This window comes from Apus apus, chromosome Z, assembly GCF_020740795.1.
Source record: "Apus apus isolate bApuApu2 chromosome Z, bApuApu2.pri.cur, whole genome shotgun sequence".
Taxonomy (NCBI): domain Eukaryota; kingdom Metazoa; phylum Chordata; class Aves; order Apodiformes; family Apodidae; genus Apus; species Apus apus.
The window spans coordinates 2,189,901-2,212,540 of record NC_067312.1 but is presented as its reverse complement, the minus strand read 5'-3'; the positions used below and the strand labels follow the sequence as shown (position 1 = coordinate 2,212,540).

The 22,640-nt window shown below is 52.9% G+C and overlaps 1 protein-coding gene across 2 annotated transcripts in view; it reads left to right on the top strand.

Moving 5' to 3' along the window:
• Window positions 1–1,088: 1,088 nt before the first annotated feature.
• MAPK4 (mitogen-activated protein kinase 4) overlaps window positions 1,089–22,640 on the top strand; it is a 40,295-nt gene continuing 18,743 nt past the window's right edge. Inside the window, exons 1-2 of one of the 2 annotated variants that reach the window (XM_051642490.1) lie at window positions 1,089–1,134; window positions 21,104–22,467. In XM_051642490.1, coding sequence (XP_051498450.1) covers window positions 21,922–22,467 — 546 coding nt within the window. In that variant the 5' untranslated portion in view covers window positions 1,089–1,134; window positions 21,104–21,921. Of the gene's footprint in view, window positions 1,135–13,820; window positions 13,851–21,103; window positions 22,468–22,640 lie in introns of those variants that run through there. The other variant, XM_051642491.1, reaches the window with a different exon arrangement.

Below are 22,640 nucleotides of genomic sequence, written 5' to 3'. Positions count from 1 at the left end.
CAGAAGAGGAGGCAGACTCAGTCCCTCCAGCTCTCAGAAAGCAGCATGCATGTCTGGAGGGGATCAATAACTATCGAACTATCTCGTGTCTTCCACTTAGGCTGTTGAGGCAGCTTCCTTTAATTGTTCTTTCACACTGTAAATACAGCGTAGAGGGAATGTATTATTCCCCCCCATTAAGTCTGCTGAGCTGCTCATGCCACCCCGGGGGGTGGAAAAGACCTCAGCTAGCTCACCTGTAGCAGCCCCCAGCCCCTTGGGGCACCCCCCAAAATCCCGTTACGCTTTTCTCCTCAGGAAAGGCCGGCAGAGCTGAGGAGGGGATGGATACAAGGGCTCCCCGGGGACAAGGCAGGGCTGGCCAGACCTGGAAACCCACCCGTTAACCCCGGTGAGCAAGTACGGGGGGGAGCAAAGGGCAGGAAGCCCAGCCAGGATGGCCTCAGCGTGAGGGGCTTCGCTTCTGTCCCCCAGCCCCTACGGTGAGGGGCTCCTTGAGGTGAGGGCCAGGGGGGACCCCCCACCAGCAGCTCCTCAGAGGGACAGACCCCTCAGGAGGCTCCGTACACGGGACAGCGGGGGGCTAAGCCTGGGGGAGATGGATCCCCTGAGGCTGCTCTTCCTGGGAATGGTGAGGGGGGCTGGATCCCCTCAGGCTGCTCCTCCCGGGAATGGTGAGGGGGGCTGGATCCCCTCAGACTGCTCTTCCCGGGAATGGTGAGGGGGGCTGGATCCCCTCAGGCTGCTCCTCCCGGGAATGGTGAGGGGGGCTGGATCCCCTCAGGCAGCTCTTCCCGGGAATGGTGAGGGGGGCTGGATCCCCTCAGGCAGCCTTTCCTGGGAATGGTGAGGGGGCTGGATCCCCTCAGGCTGCTCCTCCCGGGAATGGTGCGGGGGGCCCGGACCCCTCAGGCAGCTCCGGGTCCCCCCCCCCCCCGCAGCCCCTCCCCGGCAGGTGGCCCCCGCGCGGCCGCCGGGGGGTGACGTCAGCGGCGGGGGCGGGCGCGCGGTGCCGGTGCGCCGAGCCGAGCCGAGCCGAGCCGAGCCGAGCCCGGCCGAACCCAGCCCGGCCCGGATCAACCCAGCCCAGCCCAGCCCAGCCCGGGCCGGGGCGGATCGGAGGGAGCAGCCCCGGTAAGTGCTGCGTCCCCGCTGCCTGCCCCCCCCCCCCCCCCATCCCGGCTGTGAGGCGGGGTCCGGTGGCGGGAAGCCCGCCCCTGCCCTGTGCGGGACCCTCCGGGGTCACCTCGCCCTTCCCGGGGCTCAGCCCAGCCCCCCCACCCTCTCCCCCCCGGGGCCTGCCCGGGACCCCCTTCCTGGGAGCGGTGGGCTTGAGCCCCCCCCGGGACGCCCGTGGGTGTCCCCCCCCGGTTCTGTCCGCGCCTGAGGTGCTTTGTGTGCCCGTCCTGCCGCCTTGCCCAGCCGCCTCTCCTCGCAGCCCGGCTGCCCGGCGGGTCCCCAGCCCCCTTCGCCCTCTCCGGAGAAGGGGAAAGCCGCTTCCCGCCCCTCTCTCCCCCTCCCGAGGAGCGGGGTCGGTCTGGTTGATTGCTCCGGGGTTTCTTCCTCTGCTCCTCTCCCGGCCTGGCCCCTGGGGGCTTTTCCTGCCAGGCTTTGCTGGCCCCCAGCCGCCCCCTGAGGGCTGGGGTGGGTTTTGGGGAGCAGCGGCCCCACCCTGGCTCTGGGGAGCATCCTGAGCTCGGCTTTTGCCGGGGGTCTGAGGGGTCTGGGTACCTCTGACACCTGTCCCTCGAGTTCCTGTCCTGTGTGTGTGTGTGCGCTTCGGGGATGTCACGGGAGGAGAAGGTGATGTGGGGGAGCGAGGGTCTCTCTTGACGGAGCAGCTGGCTTGGTTTTGGAATTGCAGTGCTTGGGTACTTCCGAGGGGGGTTTGGTCCCTGCATTCAGCTCTAGATTGCTTGCTCCTCGCTGTTCATTAGGGACGTCTAATCCTGCTCGGCACTGGGAACTTCCCAGAAGACACAGGAGTGCTTTTCCCTCGCCTGGTCTGCAGCAGAATCCCGACCTCCTGCAGGACAGGGCCTGGGGACAGTCCTGTCTCTTTTACCACCTGGGACACGGTCAGGGGATGTAGCTGAGGCTCAGCTGTTCAGTGCTTTTCCCTCCTTCTGGATGGACAGACGTCCATCGGGTTGAAGGTGACAAGCCCCGTGGAGGTGGCCGTGCAGAGGATTGCAGGGAAAGGGAGAGCAGGACTGTAGCTGGGATATCGCAGGAGCCAGGGCTTGGAGTTGCATGGGCTGCTTTGAGGGTAAATCTCACATCCAGCAGGTGAGCATCAGCATTTCTCCTCCCTGCAAAAGGGAAGGGAGTGGGTAGAGCATCTCAGCCAACCTCAAGCTCTCCAGGGTGAGGGCTTCGTGCAGGTGGTTTCTGTCTCTGTACCTAAAACAGAGACATGAAGAGTAGCTTCTCTTCTCACTTCTACCTCCTGGGTGCCGGGCAATTCCTCAAGGCAAAATCAACCGGATTTGGCTTTATGAGCTGAAATTCCCTCTGGATTTTCCAGGTGGTGTTGAGGCAGCTCGCTGGCAGCTGCAGCTGTTTGGGTGGATGGGATTTGTTTGCCCTCGCTTGGGCGTCTGGAAGCGCCTGGTCTGAGCTGCCCCTGTCCCCAGGAAGGGACAGGCACCTCCTGAGTTCAATTTGTTTCACCCTGTCCTAAACCTCAGACGTGGGGAAGGCAAATGCCTTTCAGGGTGCTGGCTCTACTGGGACACCTGAGTTTGAAAGGTCTAGATTTAAGTGAGATGAATCTCATCCGACAACTGCAGACATTGTTTTTGGTCCTTTTGCCTTGATCTGGTGGGGTTTTTTTTAGCATCACCCTGCTGTTCTCCTACCACTCAGACCTCTTTCTGAGGCATAAAGGCTGCTGAAACTTTCCACCTCCCCAGGTGGGAGGTGTTGCAGAAATGCAACTGCAGGGGAGCCTTTGCAGCTCATCCTCCAGCAGACAGAGAAGGCTGGGTTCAAAACCAGCCTGTTAATTTTGTTTTAATGGCTCTAAGCAGTGGTGAGCTTCCCCCCCTTTCCTCCAGTACCTTGTGCCAACATTTAATTGCTCTCACTCTGGAGAGATGCTATCTCATTTCAAGGTTGAACTTACCTAGCTTTGACTTGCTGGGGTGGGGGGGGGATGTTGTGGTGCCCTTGTCACAAAGGTGACTTGTCCCTCCCAGCTTCCTCAGAAGGCTGGAGGCTTCTGTTCCTTCATGGATGGGTTTGATGGCCACCCTTGGGATTTTGTTGGTGTGACCATGTTGTCCAGGTGCCAGTCGGGATGCAGCTGTGGCTTTGGCAGTGCCATGTGTTGGTGTGATCTTTCTAACTGCACCTACCAGGACCACCTTCTTTTGCTCTGGCACCATATGCAGCAGAGACTCCCCATGCTCTTCCCAAATCCTTTTCTGACCTCATGTATTGCCTTCGGATTACATGAAAACGTGGACTGTGACCTCCACTGAGGTGATTTGGGTCTCCATGCAACTGTGTCATCCACCCACCAGCCATTTATTTCTGCCTTTGTTTTTTGAAATGTTACAGGTTTCTATTTAATATAATCCCTCCCCCCCCAAACAAATCACAGATGAGACTGAGCAGTGAGGAAAATCCCTGAGGATCATGCTTAGGTGCTGGCTTCCCTCCCTGCTCTCTCCCCATCAACAGCCACACTTGGGGCTGTGCTGGCACACACTGAGTGTGCGTGGGGTTTGTTTCACCTGGTGTGAGATTTATCCTCAAAATATTATCTGCTTGGGAGCAGTTTGGGGAAAGGCTGTGTTGAGGCACTTGTCTGTGTCACGCAGCCCTGTTGGCTGACAAAGACAAAATCAGTTTTTAAAATAGACCTAGTTCCAGGAAACTCAGCTGGCTGATTGGAGTTGTGTTTTTAGGCTCCAGTTTGTCTGTTTACCTGAAATTTCTGTCCTGCTGTTGTCTCTGGAGATGACCACAAGTTGCCTGCTGCTCCTGCCTTTCACCTTTCATCCTTAAAATACTGTTACACCCATTGATTTTTAAAATGCTTTATTTTAGCAGGTGTTTGGCAAGCCTGAAAGCTGTCATTAAGGGTGGGGTATATGAGAGGTGGTTGGGAAAGACCCTGTTTGGGATGCAGAGGGTCCATCTGAGTTTCTCTCATCTTGTGAACTGTTTTATCCCATCCCCAGCATCCCATCAGCAGCACAGGTACTCTCTTCCAGTTTTACCTAATCAAGCAGCTCTCTAATTCTCTATTCCTACCATGCTTAAATAGTGCCTCACTCTACAATTTATTCCATTGGCTGTTCAGATTTAATGGAATCCTTCAGAGTTCCTCATCAGTCACCAACCCTGGACACTTCTTTTCAATGCCATTTCTTTTTCCTCTTCCTTTGCCTTTTACAAAGACCCTGTTTCTGTGCATTTGTCATGTCTCATTTTTTGCCAGAAAGATTTTTGCCTGATTTAACTCTTGCTTCTTCTCTGGATTTGTGACTTTTGGGATCTTTTGAGATCTGACTCCTCCCTGGAAGTGCTGAAGGGCAGGTTGGATGGGGCTCTGAGCAACCTGGGCTGGTGGGAGGTGTCCCTGCCCATGCAGGGGGGTTGGAACTAGATGATCTTTAAGATCTCTTCCAACCCAAACCAGTCTGGGATTCTATGATGATCTTTGGTAGATGCTTCAAGTGAGTCCTTTATTTTCAATGATGCTAACAATGGCTTTCAGCTTGCCCTCTTAAATTTTGACACCACTGCCATTATTTTGGGCTGGTAGATTCTGTGCCTGGCACAGACAGAAGCTGTCATGGGAAAGGACTTGCATTAAACATGGTAGTTCATTTTGGCTTCCTCCTAGTCGAGTTGATCTGCTGCTGATCTCTGGGCAATTACCACTGAAACGAGAGCTGCTCCACGTGCCAGCAGTGGCTTTTCATCCCAAAGACTTACTGGTGTGTTCCTTGGCTTTAGTATTGATTATTCAATAGCTGTTTGCATTGTGGTATTTTTATTTGCTTCTTTGGGTGAATGTCTATGATGAATGGTGGGAAGACGTTGTCCTCCTTGTACCAGCAGAGCTGAATGTGTAGAATCATAGACTGGTTTGGGTTGGAAGGGACCTTAAAGATGATCTAGTTCCAACCCCCCTGCATGGGCAGGGACACCTCCCACCAGCCCAGGTTGCTCCAAGCCCCATCCAACCTGCCCTTCAACACTGCCAGGGATGGGGCAGCCACAGCTTCTCTGGGCAACCTGGGCCAGGGTCTCACCACCCTCACAGCAAAGAATTTCCTCCTCATGTCTCACCTCAATCTCCCTCTTCCAGTTTTAATCCATTCCTCCTTGTTCTCTCACTCCCTGTCCTTGTCCCAAGCCCCTCCCCAGCTTTCCTGGAGCCCCTTCAGGCACTGGAGGGCCACTAGAAAAGAGTGAGTTTGGTGCCTGTTGCCTGCGAGTGCCCAGTGAGTGGTCTCCAAGAACAAAATTGAATTATTTTTGCACATTTAAGCGCCAAGTCTCTTCTTTTGTGCCCCGGTCTCTTCATGCTCCTCCTAACCAACCCGTGCACCTCATCAGCTGCACTTCCCAGGCAGACATGATGCTAACTGGTGCAGCCCAAGCTCAGCTCTGGGAAGCCAGCATGGCTTGTCTGTGATCCGGTTAAACAGTGATCTGCTTTGAGGGCTTTCCAGGAGCAATTATATCTGAAGATTTACAGGAGCCGATTTCCCTCCCCCTGAAGGTGCCACGATGACCTTGTGGACTCTTCCTCTCCCTGGGGGCCGAGTCAGGAGAGGGTAAAGCTCCCAAATCTCTTTCCCAACAACATCCCTTGGCTTGGAGGCTGCAGGGGGAGTTGGTGCTGCTTGTTCCTGCAGCACTTTGCATCCCAGCTCAGCTTGTCTTTAAAAAGCAGCCGGCGTGGTTGTGCCTGGAACAAGTTTCTATATTATACCCAACAGTCAGCTCTGTAGGAAGCTGGCCAGCCCACGGTGCTGCAGCCCAGCCCTCCCTGGTGGCTCTCAGCATGCTTCTCAGGGCATTCTTGGGATGAAGGGATGTGAGCATCCCTAGGGATGGGAGAAGTGGTGCCTGGATGTGTGTGTGTGTCCATCAGGTCACTGGTGGGGATGCTCGTGGGGTTTTGTGGGTGGACAGCTGATCTGTGGAGCAGCTTGCTTCCTTTTTTCTTTTTTGGTTTGGGCTGGAACAGACCTTAAAGATCATCCAGTTCCAACCCCCCTGCATGGGCAGGGACACCTCCCACCAGCCCAGGTTGCTCCAAGCCCCATCCAACCTGCCCTTCAACACTGCCAGGGATGGGGCAGCCACAGCTTCCCTGGGCAACCTGGGCCAGGGTCTCACCACCCTCACACCAAAGAATTTCCTCCTCATGTCTCACCTCAATCTCCCTCCTTCCAGTTTTAATCCATCCCCCTCATCCCATCCCCCCCTGCCCTTGTCCCAAGCCCCTCCCCAGCTTTCCTGGAGCCCCTTCAGGCACTGGAAGGTGCTCTAAGGTCTCCCTGGAGCCTTCTCTTCTCCAGGCTGAACACCCCAACTCTCCCAGCCTGGCTCCAGAGCAGAGCTGCTCCAGCCCTCTCAGCATCCCCACCACTGCCCAAGCTGTTGCCTTACTCCCAGGCTGAGCTATGAGAGACCTTCCAAGTCCAGACTCTTTGCTAGGGAAGCAGCTAAGCTGTATCTCAGCTTCATTGTAGGATCCCTATGGATTCAGGGAAGAGCCAATAACTCCCTGGCTGATACCCATCTGTGTCCATCTGTCCCAGCTGCTCGGCTTGTTTGCACAAGCTAGTTCTTGGCTACACCTGATTTTACAACACTATTAATTACATGGCAACTGATACACCTGTAACAATTAGCTATGTAAATGAAGATAAAGGGCCTAATCACATTTCATGTTTCAAGGTACAGCTTGCTTCCCTCTGGAGGCTTCCTAAGCCCTCTTCCTGAATTTCCTTCCTGAAGGAAACTGCAGGTCATCTCCAGACCCTGAGAGGGACTTGCTCCAAGGTGTAAGTGAAGCAGGGCAGGAGGAGGCAATGTTGAATCCTCCTGGGTTGTTCCCAAAGGACCTGGGGGAGATGGCCTGTCCTGGGCATCCCAGCAATCCAGGCTGGCAGTGCCATCTCTGATGTCACAGCACTGGTTGGACCTGGTCCCTAGCTAGGGCTGTGTGCTCCATTAATTCCCTCTGTTCTGTGAAAATAGGGAAAGTTCTGAGCTATTACAAAGTGCCTTTGGGTAAAGGTAAATGCAACCCTGGCCTGCTGGGAGGAGGCAGGGCTGGAAATGAGAATGTGGAAATAGGTCCCTGCTTAAAATGTCTTCAAGGACAGAGGGTAGGTGCTGGGTTTCTGGAGATCTGGTTCAGCTGGGACTGGTTCCAATGAAAATCAGATCAAGGAGAATGGGGAGAGGAGAGCAAAAAAAAGCAGGTTGTTTCTTTACATTTCTGTCAGACTTGCAGGTTGAAATGTTGGGACTGGTTTGAATCTCCTTGACAAGCAATGAAGAGTGTTTCAGGTTATTTCTTTTAAGAATTAGAATTCTTTTGCTCTGGGAATTCTCTTTTCTCCCTGTTTTGGTGTTGTGTGTTTTTTTTAAATTTGAGGTTGTATCAACTTCAGAAAGCTTTTCCTCTGGGCCTGGAATGAGCCTTAGTTTCCTTCCACTTGTCTCCCAGGCTGAGTGTGGCCAGAAATGCCATAAATTAGGATTAAAGACCTGCTTTCTTTACTGCAGTGGTGAGCACGGAGCAGACTGCTGCTGTTCCTGTGAAGGTGGGCAAGGCTTGTCGTCTCCCTAAGGAAAACTGGGAGCAGGGAATGGGTGTCCAGGCAGCTGGCAGGCAAGCAGTTTTATGGGGGAGCCAAGAAGGGAAGCCTCAGGAGGCAGAAGTGAATGTTGGCAGGGTGGGAAGGGGCAGCTCTTGCTGCTGCTGGTGTTACTGCTGGGTTGAAGGGGTTGCTGCAGGACTGGGGGCAGATGTGCATCCAGATGTGCCTCACACCTGCACACCCACTCTGCTGTTTGCTAAACATCAGTGAGATAAGTTTTCATGCAAGGTTGACGTTTCATATGCTCCTTTTTCTGGATTTCCTTTTTTTTATTCTGCGTGTTTGTTTTACTTGTGAGGTCAGGCTTGGGTTCTTTGGTGAGAGGCAAAAAAGGACAGGTGAAATTTGATGAGATTCTTTCAGGAGAAGAAAGCTGGAGTCATAACTGGGGGCTGTGAAGGGATCACAGCATGCGTGGTAATGTTTCTGAGCACAAGTGTGAGGAGGAGCAGCTGAGGGAGCTGGGGGTGTCCAGCCTGGAGCAAAGGAGGCTGAGGGGAGACCTGCTGGCTCTGCAGCTGCCTGAGAGGAGGTTGGAGCCAGGGGGGTCGGGCTCTGCTCCCCAGGAACAAGGGATGGGACAAGAGGAGATGGGCTGCAGTGGTGCCAGGGGAGGCTGAGATGGGATCTTGGGCAGCATTTCTTGCTGGCAAGGGTTGTCAGGCCCTGGCCCAGGCTGCCCAGGGCAGGGCTGGAGTCCCCATCCCTGGAGGGGTTTCCAAGCCGTGTAGATGTGGTGCTGAGGGACATGGGGCAGGGGTGGCCTGGGCAGGGCTGGGAGGATGGCTGGATTGGATGTTCTTAAAGCTCTTTTCCAACCTAAAAGATTCCATGATTTCTTGATTTCCTTTCTCACTTTGAATAAGCAGCAGGGAAATCTCAGATAGCACCCTGATGGGCTTCACATTTGCTGAACAACATCAGTGGTTGCTATTACTGACTTGTCAACTTATCTCACATTCCAGCTTCTCCCGACTCTTCTTTATTAGACAGAGGCTCGTTCTGCTTGTTGAAAAAGAAAACACAAATTCAGAGAGTGAGGAGGTGGCCGCTCCCAAAATACCCGCTGGGTTTTAAGAGCAGGGGTTGAAGGGGCTCTGGGTTCTGCCCAGGGTTAGTGATCACATCGCTGCAGCCTGCGAGGTGAAAGCAGGTGAGCAGGACAGCTCAGCACTCCCACCTCGCATTTCTGCTAAATACCGAGTGATTAACACGGTGTAAATGCTGCCGAGAACGTTCTGCTGGGCTGGATGGGGACGGGGGAGCCACAAGGAAGATCGTTAGCAGCTCTAATCGGGTTGGTAGGAAGGAGTTGGATCACTGCACTTGAAGGGCCTCATTATCTTGTGTGTTTGGAGAGCAGGGAGGCAATTCTGCAGTCGGGAAAGGCTTTGAAAGGTCTTTGTTTCCTGAAGTCATTAGAAATGGCACGATCTCCTCTGTTAGATGAGTCTAGGGATGAATTAAACCACAAACCCAACATCTCTGAGCTGGAAAACTGGTTGCTGTCTGCTCTTCAAAGGGGCAGAGTGGGGCTTGGAAAAAGGAGAGAAGTTTGAAGGAAATTCCCATTACGATTCTTGCAATGTCTTTTCAGGACTGGTGTGTTTCAGCAGATCACAGGGATGCAGGAATGCAGCAGCTGAACAGCCAGGGGAGAAGTTTGAGGGCAAAGCCTGGAAAACTCCTTGTTCTCCGTGGGAGAGTGTGGATTAGTGCTTGTGCTCACCTCACCAGTGCTGTGAGACTGAGGAAGGACAGACAGTCCTGCAGGGAATTGTGTGGGGATGCTGCTTGTAACACAGCATATTCATAGAATCATAGAGTCATCCTGGTTGGAAGGGACCTTGAAGATCAGCAAGTCCAACCATAACCTGAGTCCACCTACCATGACCTAATCTACCCGTTTAGTGCTTAAATCATGTCACTAAGCACTGTATCTATCTTTCTTTTAAACACTTCCAGGGATGGTGACTCCACCACCTCCCTGGGCAGCCTGTTCCAGTGTCTAACTCCGTTCTCATGGAGTCTCCAAATCTCCCCCATGATTCAGGTTTACATCCTGGATTCTAAGCTCATCATCGACACTGGCCTCTTTTATCTGAATAAATCTCATCTGTCTGTGACTGCTCAGAGAGAAAAAAACATCTTTATTGCTGTGAGAAGTTGGTCAGCTTTCCTTCATCCCAGCAGAGCCCTGTAGGATCTGCAAAATGCTTCAGAAACAGAAGCATCTTTCGAGCAAATGATACTGAAAGTGGGGAAAAGGAAGGCTCAGAGACTTGGGTTTTGCAAACCAAACCACTCAGCCAAGGTTTCTTAGCATGATTCCTCTTGCAAGATGGGTGTCTTACCCCCCACTGGAGCCAGAAGTCAAGGGATGGGTTAATGCTGTGAAATTGGTCCATGCTGGTCAGTCCCTCAGGGCCCTGTGCAGAGCAGGAAGGGTGGTTTCAGAGCAGTATTTGGCTAAATCCTGGGCACTGGTGGTCTAGAGCCCAAGCTGGTGCAGAGGGCTTGACTTGCACAGCTCTCAACGAAGCAGGAAAAGGTCATATCAGCTCAGGTATGGCCACAGGGGCTGGTTGATGCTCTGGCCCTGCATTGAAAGCATCAGATGTGAAAACGGAGCAAACCAGCCTAAGCCTTCAGCAGCCCCAGGTCACCTGCAGAGCTGCTGTCTCACTCCCTGCACCCAGGTCTTATAGAATCACAGACTGACTGGTTTGGGTTGGAAGGGACCTTAAATATCATCCAGTTCCAACCCCCCTGCATGGGCAGGGACACCTCCCACCAGCCCAGGTTGCTCCAAGCCCCATCCAACCTGCCTTCAACACTGCCAGGGCTGGGGCAGCCACATCTTCTCTGGGCAACCTGGGCCAGGGTCTCACCACCCTCACACCAAAGAATTTCCTCCTCATGTCTCACCTCAATCTCCCTCTTCCAGCTTAAATCCATTCCTCCTCATCCCATCCCTCCCTGCCCTTGTCCCAAGCCCCTCCCCAGCTTTCCTGGAGCCCCTTCAGGCCCTGGAAGGTTCTCTAAGGTCTCCCTGGAGCCTTCTCTTCTCCAGGCTGAACACCCCAACTCTCCCAGCCTGGCTCCAGAGCAGAGCTGCTCCAGCCTTCTCACCATCTCCGTGGCCTCCTGCTGGTTCAGATGATCCCTGTGTAGCAGGCAGTGCTCCACCTGTGCTGCGTTTTGAACTTTGCTGCACATCCTCCCCTCTGTTTGCATATATTTTTTTTCAATAAACGTGGTGGTGGAACATTTCTCCTCCTGAGTAAGGGTAAACTTGGACACAAAGCTCTGACCAACCTCTGGGAATTTCCAGCTTCACATGGTATGGAACAGATCTTCCAAGGGCTCTGAAGGACCATAGTTGCACCCTCTCAATTTTTTCATCCTGGTTAAGACCACTTTCTGGTATGAAAACTATTGACCTCATTACTTTCTTAATTGCATCTAGGCAGCAGCTTGTGTGGTGTGTCCCAAAACAGATGGGGTGCCTGCATCAGGAGCCCGTTTGCTATTTAAGGCTTAATTAATTTTAACCTTTGAGCTGGAGTTTGTGCAAACCACTGGCAAGGCAATTAAGTATCTTTTTAATGGGTTATTTTTGTGGCTTCACCCCGGTGGGAGCTGAAGATCCCAGGCTGTGAGATGCCTGGGGTAGGGACCATCCTTCTGCTGTGCTGCTCTGATGTTTAATCCCTAATTGGGATTTTATTTGTGAGCCTTGGTTGAGTCAGAGTGAGAGGGAAGGTGCAGAGATGCAGCTGGATAGAACATGGGGAGCAAAAATGTCCAGGCTTCAATCCTCAAGGCTTGGATCCATCCTGGAAAAGCAGAGTAAAGGCCTTTGGACAGTGCAGTGTCCAGGTTATTTTGAAGTTGCTGGGTATTTTGCAGGCTCCAAGGATAAAAACTAGGTTCTGGGAGAGTTCCTCTTAAATCTTGAGGGCAGTCAGAAGAAGATGAGAGTGAACAGAGGGTGAACTGCTACCCTCACCCTCTGTGTGGGACACAGCATGTGGTGAAGGATGCCAGGAAGGTGAAGTCGAATTTCAGATGTGGTTGGGGGGCACCTTCCCAGGCATGTGTCCTGTCTACAGCCCAGGAGAGGACTTGGGGCTTGTCATCTCTGTAGGGCTGTGGGGTGGGGGAGTGCAGGTACCCACAGGGCAGCAGGCACAACCCCAGCACCTTCCTCCTGCACTATCCTGGCCTCATGTTTTCCTCTCTTAGAATCATCAAATGGTCTGGGTTGGAAGGGACCTTCAAGATCATCCAGTTCCAACCCCCCTGCCATGGACAGGGACACCTCCCACCAGCCCAGGTTGCTCCAAGCCCCATCCAATCTTAGCTCCTAGCAAAGTACATCCTGTGCTGCTCATTCCCTCCAACATTTGAGTCTGTTTCACAACACAGCCTGGGAGGAATGCAGCCCCAGGTCTGGCTGAATTAATTTCTCCTGCAACTCAGCCAAGGGAAACCAGGGATGAACCTGTTTTTCTCTGCAAGATTCATTCATTCAGCCACAGCCTGCTATAACTCACATCTCCTGCCTTCCAAGCTCTGCCCACCTGGGTTACTTAAGGGATTTTTTTCTAAAAATAGCTACTGGGTTTGATGTCTTTCTGGTATTATTCTGTGTAGCATTAAAACCTGCCTTGAAGGGCTGTCCAGTTCTTTAGTATTCCCTTAAAATACAGCTAATCCAACGTAATCTCATTATAGTAGTAGGTGATTACACAGAGAGCAAGATTTAGCAGTGCTCCAGCAAAGCCTTTTATTCCCCATCTATTATCCAGGTGGCTAAAAGTCACCAGGAATGTTTTTTGATTTTCCTCAGGCTATTTTAGGACCAGGACTTACAACACTTTTGGTTTTAATTCTCTAGAAAATCTCTCCCGTGTTATGTTTGATGAGGCTACGTTCCTTCCACTGCTCTTGGTTTTGGAAAGGGGCTCTGCCAGGCCTGATAACCCGTGGCTACAAACCACAGTCTTCCCAAAATCAGGAGACTGGGAAGCATGAAGTCCCCAGAAACCTTTAGCCTAGAGTAGAAGAGAAGTTTGGCTGTGTTAAGTTGTTGGTTTGGATTCATGGTCTCCAGCATCTGTGTGGGACCTGGTGGCCCTGCTCTTTTGAGAGTCAGATCAAGTGAAGGGTTGAAGTTTGGGATGTGGAGGCCCTGTTGTTGGGAGAGACCTGCCTTCTCCTCCAGGCAGGTTGGATGTGTGGGACAGGTGGGCTGGATGTGGTCCTTTTGGTTGTTCCAGTTTTACCCTCTTTCCTTTCTCCATCCCTTGGGGAACATCTGCTGCCTTGGGGCTGCAGCAGCCTGGGGCCATCAGTGCAGGACAGCAGTGGGGGTGGAAACCTTTTATGAAATGGTTTCTGCAGACAAATGCAGGTTGGTTTTGTGTTGGTTTCCCCCCCCCGCATCAAGTCTGGCTTCCTTCTTTTCCCAAGCTGAGCATGCAGATCTGCCAGCGGTCCAACCCCGGTCCCCCAAACAAACTGGATGAGACTGGTCAGTGAGCAGAGAGATGAACAGGGAGGTTAATCTCTGAGGGACACAAGTGCAAGCACTTCTGTGTTTTGTGAGACCATCAAGCTCTCTGCTCCCAGAGGTACCTCCTGGGGCCCGTGGAGGGTAGAGGCAAGTCAAAGGAGCTGCTCCACCATCCCCCCGCGTGCTGCACATACCTCCTTTGGGGCAAATTCCTGCTGCAGGCTCCTCAGTCACAGTGAAAAAAAATCTCTAGACTTGTTCCTCTATATTTTTTTTTAATTTAATAACCATCCTGCTTTTTGCTTATCTTGCTCCAGCCCCTCCAGTGATAACACAGGCAGAGCCCTGACCTGCAGAGGCCCAGCTCTCTGACAGAGCATGGATCTTCTCATCCTTTTTTTATTGCTTGAGAAGAAAAAAGACCATAGGTGCCAAACCAGAAGGGCAAAGTGATTTACCCCCATGAGGTATCACGTTTCCACTCTGATTTATGACTCGGGGAGAGGCTTCTGAGTCACCCAGTTCTAGGAGCTGCTTTCTTTTGGCAACGGAAATAATTCAGGTTTGAAATCGATGCGTCGGCAGCCGCGCGGGGTGAGAACAGAGGCTGGGGAGGGAAGCAGGATGGAGGCTACAGGTGCAGTGAAAGGCACCAGCTACAATAAATATATATATTTATCATGCTTGGCTTAACGCAGGCTTCAGAGAGACAGAGCTGGGCTTTTCCAGCTCGCTGCCATGTCAAACAAATGTCCCTTGGCTGGTGGGAGAGGGCGCGTTGGCCGCGGGTGCTGAGCCGTGTTTGTTCAAGGCACTGTCTGGTGGCTGTCTGGCTGCAGACTGTGGAGCCTGGAGCACTTTTCACCAGACCTTTTTTTTTCCTCACACCCTGCTCACAGTTCCCCCCCCCCTTCCACAGCTGATTTCCCAAGCCCCTCTGTCTGGCTGGGGTTAGCCGGGTGGTTTTCCCGCACCGCTTAAAATCTCAGCGAGTGTCAGCAAGTTCTTCATTGTGTTTTGTTCTTTCTGGGAACTAATGAGCGTTGTCTGGTTTTGGTTTTTTTTTTCTTACTTTTTTTTGGTCCTGAGTGTTGTAATTTGGCCTGGCCACAAGTGCCCTAGCCCTTCAGGATGAAAACTCCTATTTTCCTGCAAGAGGTTTGGACAGCAGAGCTGAGGGACGATTCTCTATGTGCTTACGGTGCACTGGTATGGATGGAAAAGCTGTCTGTGCTTTCCTACTGCTCAAGCCAGGATTCTGGGGTCATTTTTCAGCTGCTTCCCTTCAGTTTTGCCTCTTTCCTCCTGCTTTTCCCACGGGCTCACAGAGATTTTGCCTTCCTGCTGGTGCTACTTGGTGCCTTCTGAACCTTTGCTGGTGGTAGCTCTGCTTGCCTCCTCCTCAATGGGTTTCTGTTTGGATCCTACTATTAAAAGCATCTGATAAGTATTATTTTGGGGAAAATAAGTGTATGATTCACTTCTGAGTAGGCTGTTTGGTGCAGCTGGATTGTCAGGGCTTGCTAGATCCCGAGGGAAAAAACCTTCATGAGAAACAGGCAACTTCAGCTTACCCAGGGTACCTGATGGGCCAGGCAGGGGCAGCTCGAGCAGAGCTGGAAGGATAAAAACCATGTTCAGAAACTCAGGGTGTGCTCATTGATTTGGCTGCAGCTCAGCTCTGACTCTCTGCTGTGAGCAGCTCTGGTGACAGAGGGTCCCATTCTGCCCGGGGAGACAGACTCTGCTGGTGGTCATTAGCAAGAGCTTCACGCAGAGGAGCTCACAGCAGAAGCCTTCTGACTTGGCAGCCGCTTTTAGACAGGTTCAGGTGCTTGCCAGTGTCTGTGCAAAGCCTTGTGATGCTTTCTGGGGTATCAGGATGGGGTGTCTTTGGTGGAGACCCCAGCACTGAGGTCACTGAGGACACTCTGCACAAGAGCATTACTTGTTCTTCAGCATCCTGCAAAGGCTGAGTGGTTCCTGTCACTGGCATGTTCATAGTGAGGTTTGGGGAACAGCTCATTCCTCTGAGATGGGACTGCTTTTGGGGTGGCTTCTTGCCCCCCACTTCCCTCAGGTCCCGTCTGCCAGGTCTGGTCTCCTGATGTGCTTTTTTCCTGGGGGGGAGAGCATAGTCTGGCAGCATCAGGAAGAAATTCTTTGCTGTGAGGGTGGTGAGAGCCTGGCCCAGGTTGCCCAGAGAAGCTGTGGCTGCCCCATCCCTGGCAGTGTTGAAGGGCAGGTTGGATGGGGCTTGGAGCAACCTGGGCTGGTGGGAGGTGTCCCTGCCCATGCAGGGGGGTTGGATCTAGATGATCTTGAAGGTCCCTTCCCACCCAAACCATTCCATAATCAGGGTGTGTGAAGGGTCTCGGAATGGGCAGGGCAGGAAGCCCCCCAACTCCATGATAGACACCTCCCATCCTGGGAGGTGCAGGAGCTTACAAAGCAAGGAACCAGATCCTGTAGTTTCCAGCATGAGCTGCAGGAGGGAAGGGAAGGGGCTTTTTGCCAAGATGACAGCAGAAGCGTTGCCTTTAGCCTTGTTCAGCCCTGAAGAGTGACCGTCCTCAGGGCTCTCTGCAGGATGTTCCTGCAGAGCTGGCCACCAGGAGCCCATCTTTATTGATGGGAGGGACTAATTACATTTCAGCCTCGAAGCAGTTGCTGGCCTGGGAGCTGAAAGCTACGGGAGGCTTGTCCATATTTCCCTCTGCTTCAGTAATTCCAGTGCTGTGACTAAAGCTTGGAGACATCTCTTAAAGATATGGACGTCCATCACAGGGCTGGGAGGCACCAAACTCCCTGGTCTTGTTCTGCTTCACCCTCCACCGTGGTATCTCTGCTGCTTGACCTCTTCAGGTGGGAGATGACCATGTCGGGGGGAGGGTGGGGAATGTGGTGAGAAAGGGATAAAGGACATTTGAAAAGCTTTTGCTGGGGGGCAGGGAGGCTGAGTGGGAACAAGAGGATGAATCTCATCATGCTCCTGCCAGATCCTCCCGGTGTGGGAATCAATGAGCTAATCCTGATGAACACAGCCCCTGCTTTGCAGCAGGAGGGTTTTAAGCTCAGGCCCGGTGGCAAAGGCAGCTGAGATGTAATGGCTTGCAGGATCTGTCCCTTTGCAAGGTATTCAAGTGAGGGATGGCTGTTATCCTTCTTTAATTAGCACCCGTGCTGCTCTGTTAATCACAGACATCTTGTCATGATGCTTGAGCTTTAATGAATTAAACCAGCTAGAGAGAGATGGCTGCAGTGCTGAGCGGGTTTGGTGGGAAGGAAAAGCTCATCACAACCTCGTGGTTGGGTCTTGTGCTGGGAGATGGGGGTGGAGAGCCCCCCTGAGGGCACCCAGAGCCCCTTGGAGGAGTGAAGGGAGCAGAAAGGTCAGTGCAAATCAAGGTTGGAAGGGAGCTGAAAGATCATCTAGTCCCACCCTCCTTGCATGGCCAGGGACACCTCCCACCAGCCCAGGTTGCTCCAAGCCCCATCCAACCTGCCCTTCAACACTGCCAGGGATGGGGCAGCCACAGCTTCCCTGGGCAGCCTGGGCCAGGGTCTCACCACCCTCACTGTGAAGAGTTTGTTCCTGATGCCAAAAGGCTGTGCTGCTCCCCAGGAAAAAAGCACATCAGGAGATCAGACCTGGCAAATGGGACCTGAGGAAAATGGGGGGCAAGAAGCCACCCCAAAAGCAGTCCTATCTCAGGAACCCCAACAGCAACGTGAGGGCAAACTCTTTCCTTGCCCAGAGTGAGGTGGGAGAGAGAGAGAGAAGGGATGAAAGGAGAAAAGAAACTTCCTGAATTCCCTCATCCCTGTATTTTATGGCACAGGGGGCCCTGATTATAAAATCTCGGGTGATACGTGGAGCAAAGAGTGAAACTGATGTGTTGCCTGCAGTGAAAAGGTGAGTGAGAGGTAAATTGAAACTGTAAAATGTGCTCAGTGTTCATAAGGAGGGACCAGCTCTCCACATTTCCTGCATTGTTCTTACATGCACGATGTTTCTTGGGAATTGGATTCTATCATTCTCTGCATAAGCAACTGCAACCCTTCCTTGGCCTCTCCATGCTCAGGAGGCTCCACAGGGCATTGTGGGGGCTCCTGACCCTTCCCTCTGGTTGTCCTGCAGGTTTGAAGAAGGACTTTGACCTCAGATGTATCCATTAAACCGTTGGGATTTATGGGCTGCAGACCAGGAGAATTTTCCAACATAGAATATTTTCAGTATTTGCTCTCTGAAAGGACCCCAGAAGCTTTCCTGGCATTAAAACTAGGGTAGATAGGAGGTGGGAAAGGGGATTGGGAATAAAATTAAGGCTCAAATCCCCTAAAACTGTTGTCTCTTTGTCTTTTACCACCTTCCAGCACCCAACAAAAGGTTGTGGTGGCTCCACAGGGATAGACAAGTCAGTTTTATTTTTCCCCCACATCATCTTGGTGCAACCACAGATTTTATTATTCTCCTTCTGCCCCTCTTCTGTTCTTCAGAACCTGTTTATTGGCTGTTACTCTGCTGCAGTTTGTCCTGGAGCTCCCTTTGAATTTGTCTTTCCAAGTGAATGAGGGATCCTGGCCTCATCAGCTGAGAAACCCTTGGGACTCTGCTTGGAGGTCCATGAAAATAGTCCACATTTTTAGTCATCTGCTGCCATGGTTTTTATGGCCACTGTTGGTCTTCACAGCTGTTTTCATTAAGCCTCTGAAATAATGATTTGTCATGAAGACAGACTTGGAGAACCAAGGAGAAAAGGAAAAACAGGGGTTGCTTAATGGTAGGGCTGGCATTGGGGAACTCTGGGAAAGTAACTCTGGAGAAGAACTCCTGTTTTCAGGGAATGCTGGTCAGCTGGGTCCTTTGGATTTGTTGTCATAGGATCACAGAATGTTAGGGGTTGGAAGGGACCTCTGAGGATCATCTAGTCCAACCCCCCTGCTGCAGCAGGAACACCCAGGGCAGGTCCCACAGGAACATGTCCAGATGGGTCTGGGAAGTCTCCAGAGCAGGAGACTCCACAGCCTTTCTGGGCAGCCTGTCCCAGGGCTCTGTCACCCTCACAGCAAAGAAGTTTTTCCTTATATTTAACTTGAACCTCCTGTGCTCCACCTTGTGCCCATTGCCCCTTGTCCTGTCACTGGACATTGCAGAAAAGAGACTGGTCCCATCCTCCTGACACCCCCTGGAGATATTTATAAGCACTGATGAGATTCCCCCCTCAGTCTCCTCTTCTCCAGGGTGAACAGCCCCATCTCTCTCAGTCTTTTCTCATGGGGCAGATGCTTCAGTCCCCTCAGTGTCCCTGTGCTGGACTGTCTCCAGCAGTTCCTTGTCCTTCCTGAGCTGAGGAGCCCAGAACTGGACACAGTGCTCCAAAAGGGGCCAGAGGCAGAGATAAGATGGACAAACGGAGACAGTGGTCAGTCCCACAAAAGCAAGTTGCCTGCTGGTCCCTTGGCCATGGGGCATCTCCCTGTATTCACCCTCAGCTTTTCCCTGGATGGTTCAGTGAGAGGGAACCAGCCCCAAGAGTGAGGACAGGAGCCCAGCTTGCCATCCTTCAGGGCCATCCTTTTAGGGGTGCTTCTGCCTCGGCCCCTCTAATTGCAGAAGGTGCTGCAGGGTCACCACTCAGCTGGAGTCTGAGATGTGGCCAGGAGCACCATGAAGGCCATCTCTTTGAAGGGATGAAATAAGGCTCAGCTCTTCCCTTTTACTCTCATGTGTCACATTTTCCCATTCAGTGCTTCTAGAACTGGACTAATTATTAATAATTAAGCTGACGAGGCAAAACTTGGTTTCCTTCCATTGCATCTAGAGGAAGCCAAGAAGCCTGGCCTGGGATCTACCACCGTGTCTCCTCCAGCCCCACCTGGTCTCAGCAAACCCTGTGCACTTTGGCTTGTAGTACCAAAAAGCTGAGAATTGTGTGGACTGAGAGGTGAGGAACAGAGAGAGAGAGCTCAAACCCACCCTAGCACCTTGGGTTCACTTTGGTTGAACCCAAGTGCTCTTTCAGAGTTCCCTTTGCCAGCAGCAATTTCTTTTGCCCTTTCTCTTGGGCTTTTTTTTGCCTCCTCAGACATCCAGGAGACCCGTGCAGAAACTGAGAGCTTCAGCACAGGCTTGGGAAGCTCAGGTTAAGTCACCACAAGTGGAAAAGCTCCATTTTTCCTGCAGCCAGATGTACCTCTTGCAACCCTCCTGCTTGCTGCTCAGGTCCCAGCCTGTCCTCAGACCTTCCTATGGTCCTCAGACCCCCCACCACCTTCTTGTGTTCCCTTTCCATGGCTGTGCAGCCGGGTTGCAACACAGGGGTCACCTTCCATGGGCGAAGGGAATTCACAGGGATGCTCTTCCCTGCTGTCCTTGCAGAGCTTCAGGATTTATTTACCTTCCTTTTCCCCTTCACTCCTTCTTCCTCACGCTTCGTTTTTCCCTCCTGTGACTATGGACCAAGGCACCTCTCTGGCTTGTCCTTCTTCCTAGTGGTGAGAGCTGCTGTCTCTGTTCAGTCTTTGCGTGCAAAAGCCAGGGTTAGATAATTGCTGAGTTGAAGAGAGGCTGTAATTATTTTTGCTTCAGACTACAGGACCAAGCAGTGTTTGCCAAACTGCTTGGTGGCTGCTGGCAGATGCTCTTGGAGGGTGTCCCTGTCCTGCCTACATCCCTCCCCGCTGGTTTATGGTCCATCCATCTTTCTTTTCACCATTAACTGCTCCACATCCTTCCTGTGCTGGGAACCCCAGCCCTGGCCCCAGCCCTGCAGGGGGGTCTCAGCAGAGCAGAGCAGAGGGGACAATCCCCTCCCTGGCCCTGCTGGCCACGCTGCTGGGGATGCAGCCCAGGACACGGGGGGTTTCTGGGCTCCAGCGCACGGTGCTGGCTCGTGGGGAGCTTCTCATCACCCAGCACCCCCAAGGCCTTCTCCTCAGGGCTGCTCCCAGCCCATTCTCTGCCCATCCCATATTTGTATATTGTTGTTGTGTGGAGAACTTCTTGGTTCTGTGCAGCCATGACCTCCTGGATGGGAAGACCCAAGCTGGGAGGCTGCGAGGCTCGGAAGCCAGTAGGTGCTAAACTTGGACAGATGGGCCATTTGTTTTTGTGGTGTCCTGGTGCCACGTGGATCCTTTTGAAGGATGTGGTGAGAGATGAAGTCAGCTCCTCTTTTCCCACCAGGTCATCCCACCCCTGTGTTCACCACCAGCAAAGCTGCTGGAGAAGTAGGGGGACTGCTGCCTCGTGCTCTTGGTGGGAGGTCTGGTCATAGGCACTGCTGGTGGGTTGCAAATCCCACAGTTGATGACACGGCTCCTCCATCTTCATGAGGATGGACACCAGAGGAGAACTGAGCCCTGTTGTTGGCTGCTTTTAGCTTTTCAGGCTCTGCAAAACCAGCTGGGGTGCCACCCCACCTCGTTTGCCCAAGTAATGTTGGTTGTGATGAGCTGACAATCTCCCTCAATCACTCGGTGATGTTTCCAGAAAGATTCAAAGAGGGGAAAGGAGGATTTCCAGTTTGCTGTGTCTTCCCAGTGGAAAAGGGAAAATCAGCCAGCTGAAACATGCTGGTAATGCTGTGTGCTTTTGGAGGGGATAATTAATGAGTCTCCAAAAGGTCACAGCTTTGCTCATGGTTGACCTTCAGCAAGCCACTCCGTAGGCAGAGCTGGTGTCAAATGAATCCATCTCCTCTTTTTTTTCTTCCAGGAGCAAGATCCAGCCCTGCTGAGGGACAACTGGGCAGCACAGGGACCTGCTCTGGTGAGCTGCAGAGATCAGATGGCACTTGGTTTCACCAGCAGAAGATACACAAGGAGAAGCTGTTGGAACTGCAAACGTGGGAATGTTCTGTGCTGAATGCAGCTTGGTGATGTGAGGTTTGATCTTCAAACCATCAAGATTTCTCTCTGCTGGTGGGGAAGATGGGTTCTGATTGTACTGAAAATGGAGTGACCAGGAGGGTGAAGCTTTGCTGACCACTGGGAAGCCCATCTGGAGCCTGGATGCTCTTCCTTGGTGGGGAAAACACCGTCAAAACTTGTGGGCAGGGAGGGTTTGGGGCAGCAGGGGGACCATGGGGCTGCTCTGGGCTCTGCCCTGTGGTGGGGCCTTCCACTTGTCCTGGCACTGACCCCCTGGGAACACAGGGCTGGGCATCCAGCTGTTCCACCAGCCACACGCTTCAGCGGCGTCTTGGGGACATCAGAGAAGGAAAACAAGGCAGGAAAATGTAGCAGTGCTGATCTTCAAGGACCTTTCTGCTTTGCTGGAGATCTCTGGGTGCGTTTGTCCGCCCTGCTTGGGAGGTCTCTGCCCCCCCTGGCTTTCTCACCCAGTTTAATACGTATTTCTTCGGTGTCCATGCATTTGTGTCTCTTCTCACCTCCTCTTGAAGCCATGAGCTTCTCCAAGGAACCATGAGGTGCTTGATTTCAACCCACCCCCGTGAGCTGGAAGCCCTTCCACTCCCCCAGCTTTCCAAGTGACCGCGGAGGAACAAGAACCCAGAGAACCTGGAGCCCACCATGGCCGAGAAGTGCGACTGCGTCGCCAGCGCCTACGGCTACGACCTGGGCTGTCGCTTCCTCAACTTCCACCCCTTGGGCTTTGGAGCCAACGGGTTGGTCCTCTCAGCCCTGGACAGCAGGAGCTGCCGGAAGGTGGCGGTGAAGAAGCTGACCATCGGGGACGCGCGCAGCATGAAGCACGCCTTCCGGGAGGTGAAGATCATCCGCCGCCTGGACCACGACAACGTGGTCAAGGTGTACGAGGTGTTGGGCCCCAAGGGGACCAGCCTGAGGGGGGATTTCTTCAAGTTCAACGTGGTCTACATCGTCCAGGAGTACATGGAGACGGACCTGGCGCGGCTGCTGGAGCAAGGGAAGCTGGCCGAGGAGCACGCCAAGCTCTTCATGTACCAGCTGCTGCGGGGGCTGAAGTACATCCACTCGGCCAACGTCCTCCACCGCGACCTCAAGCCGGCCAATATCTTCATCAGCACGGAGGACCTGGTGCTGAAGATTGGTGACTTTGGGCTGGCCAGGATCGTGGACCAGCACTACTCACACAAGGTAGGAGATGGCGAAGCGGTGAGGCGGGTGGTCTCCTGGGGAGCTGCCAGGTGTTATACAGTCATAAGGGTTGGACTAGATGATCTTCAGAGATCCCGTCCAACCCTTATGACTCTAACACCTGGCAGCTCCCCAGGAGACCACCCGCCTGCTAAAGCTGAATCACCTACAGT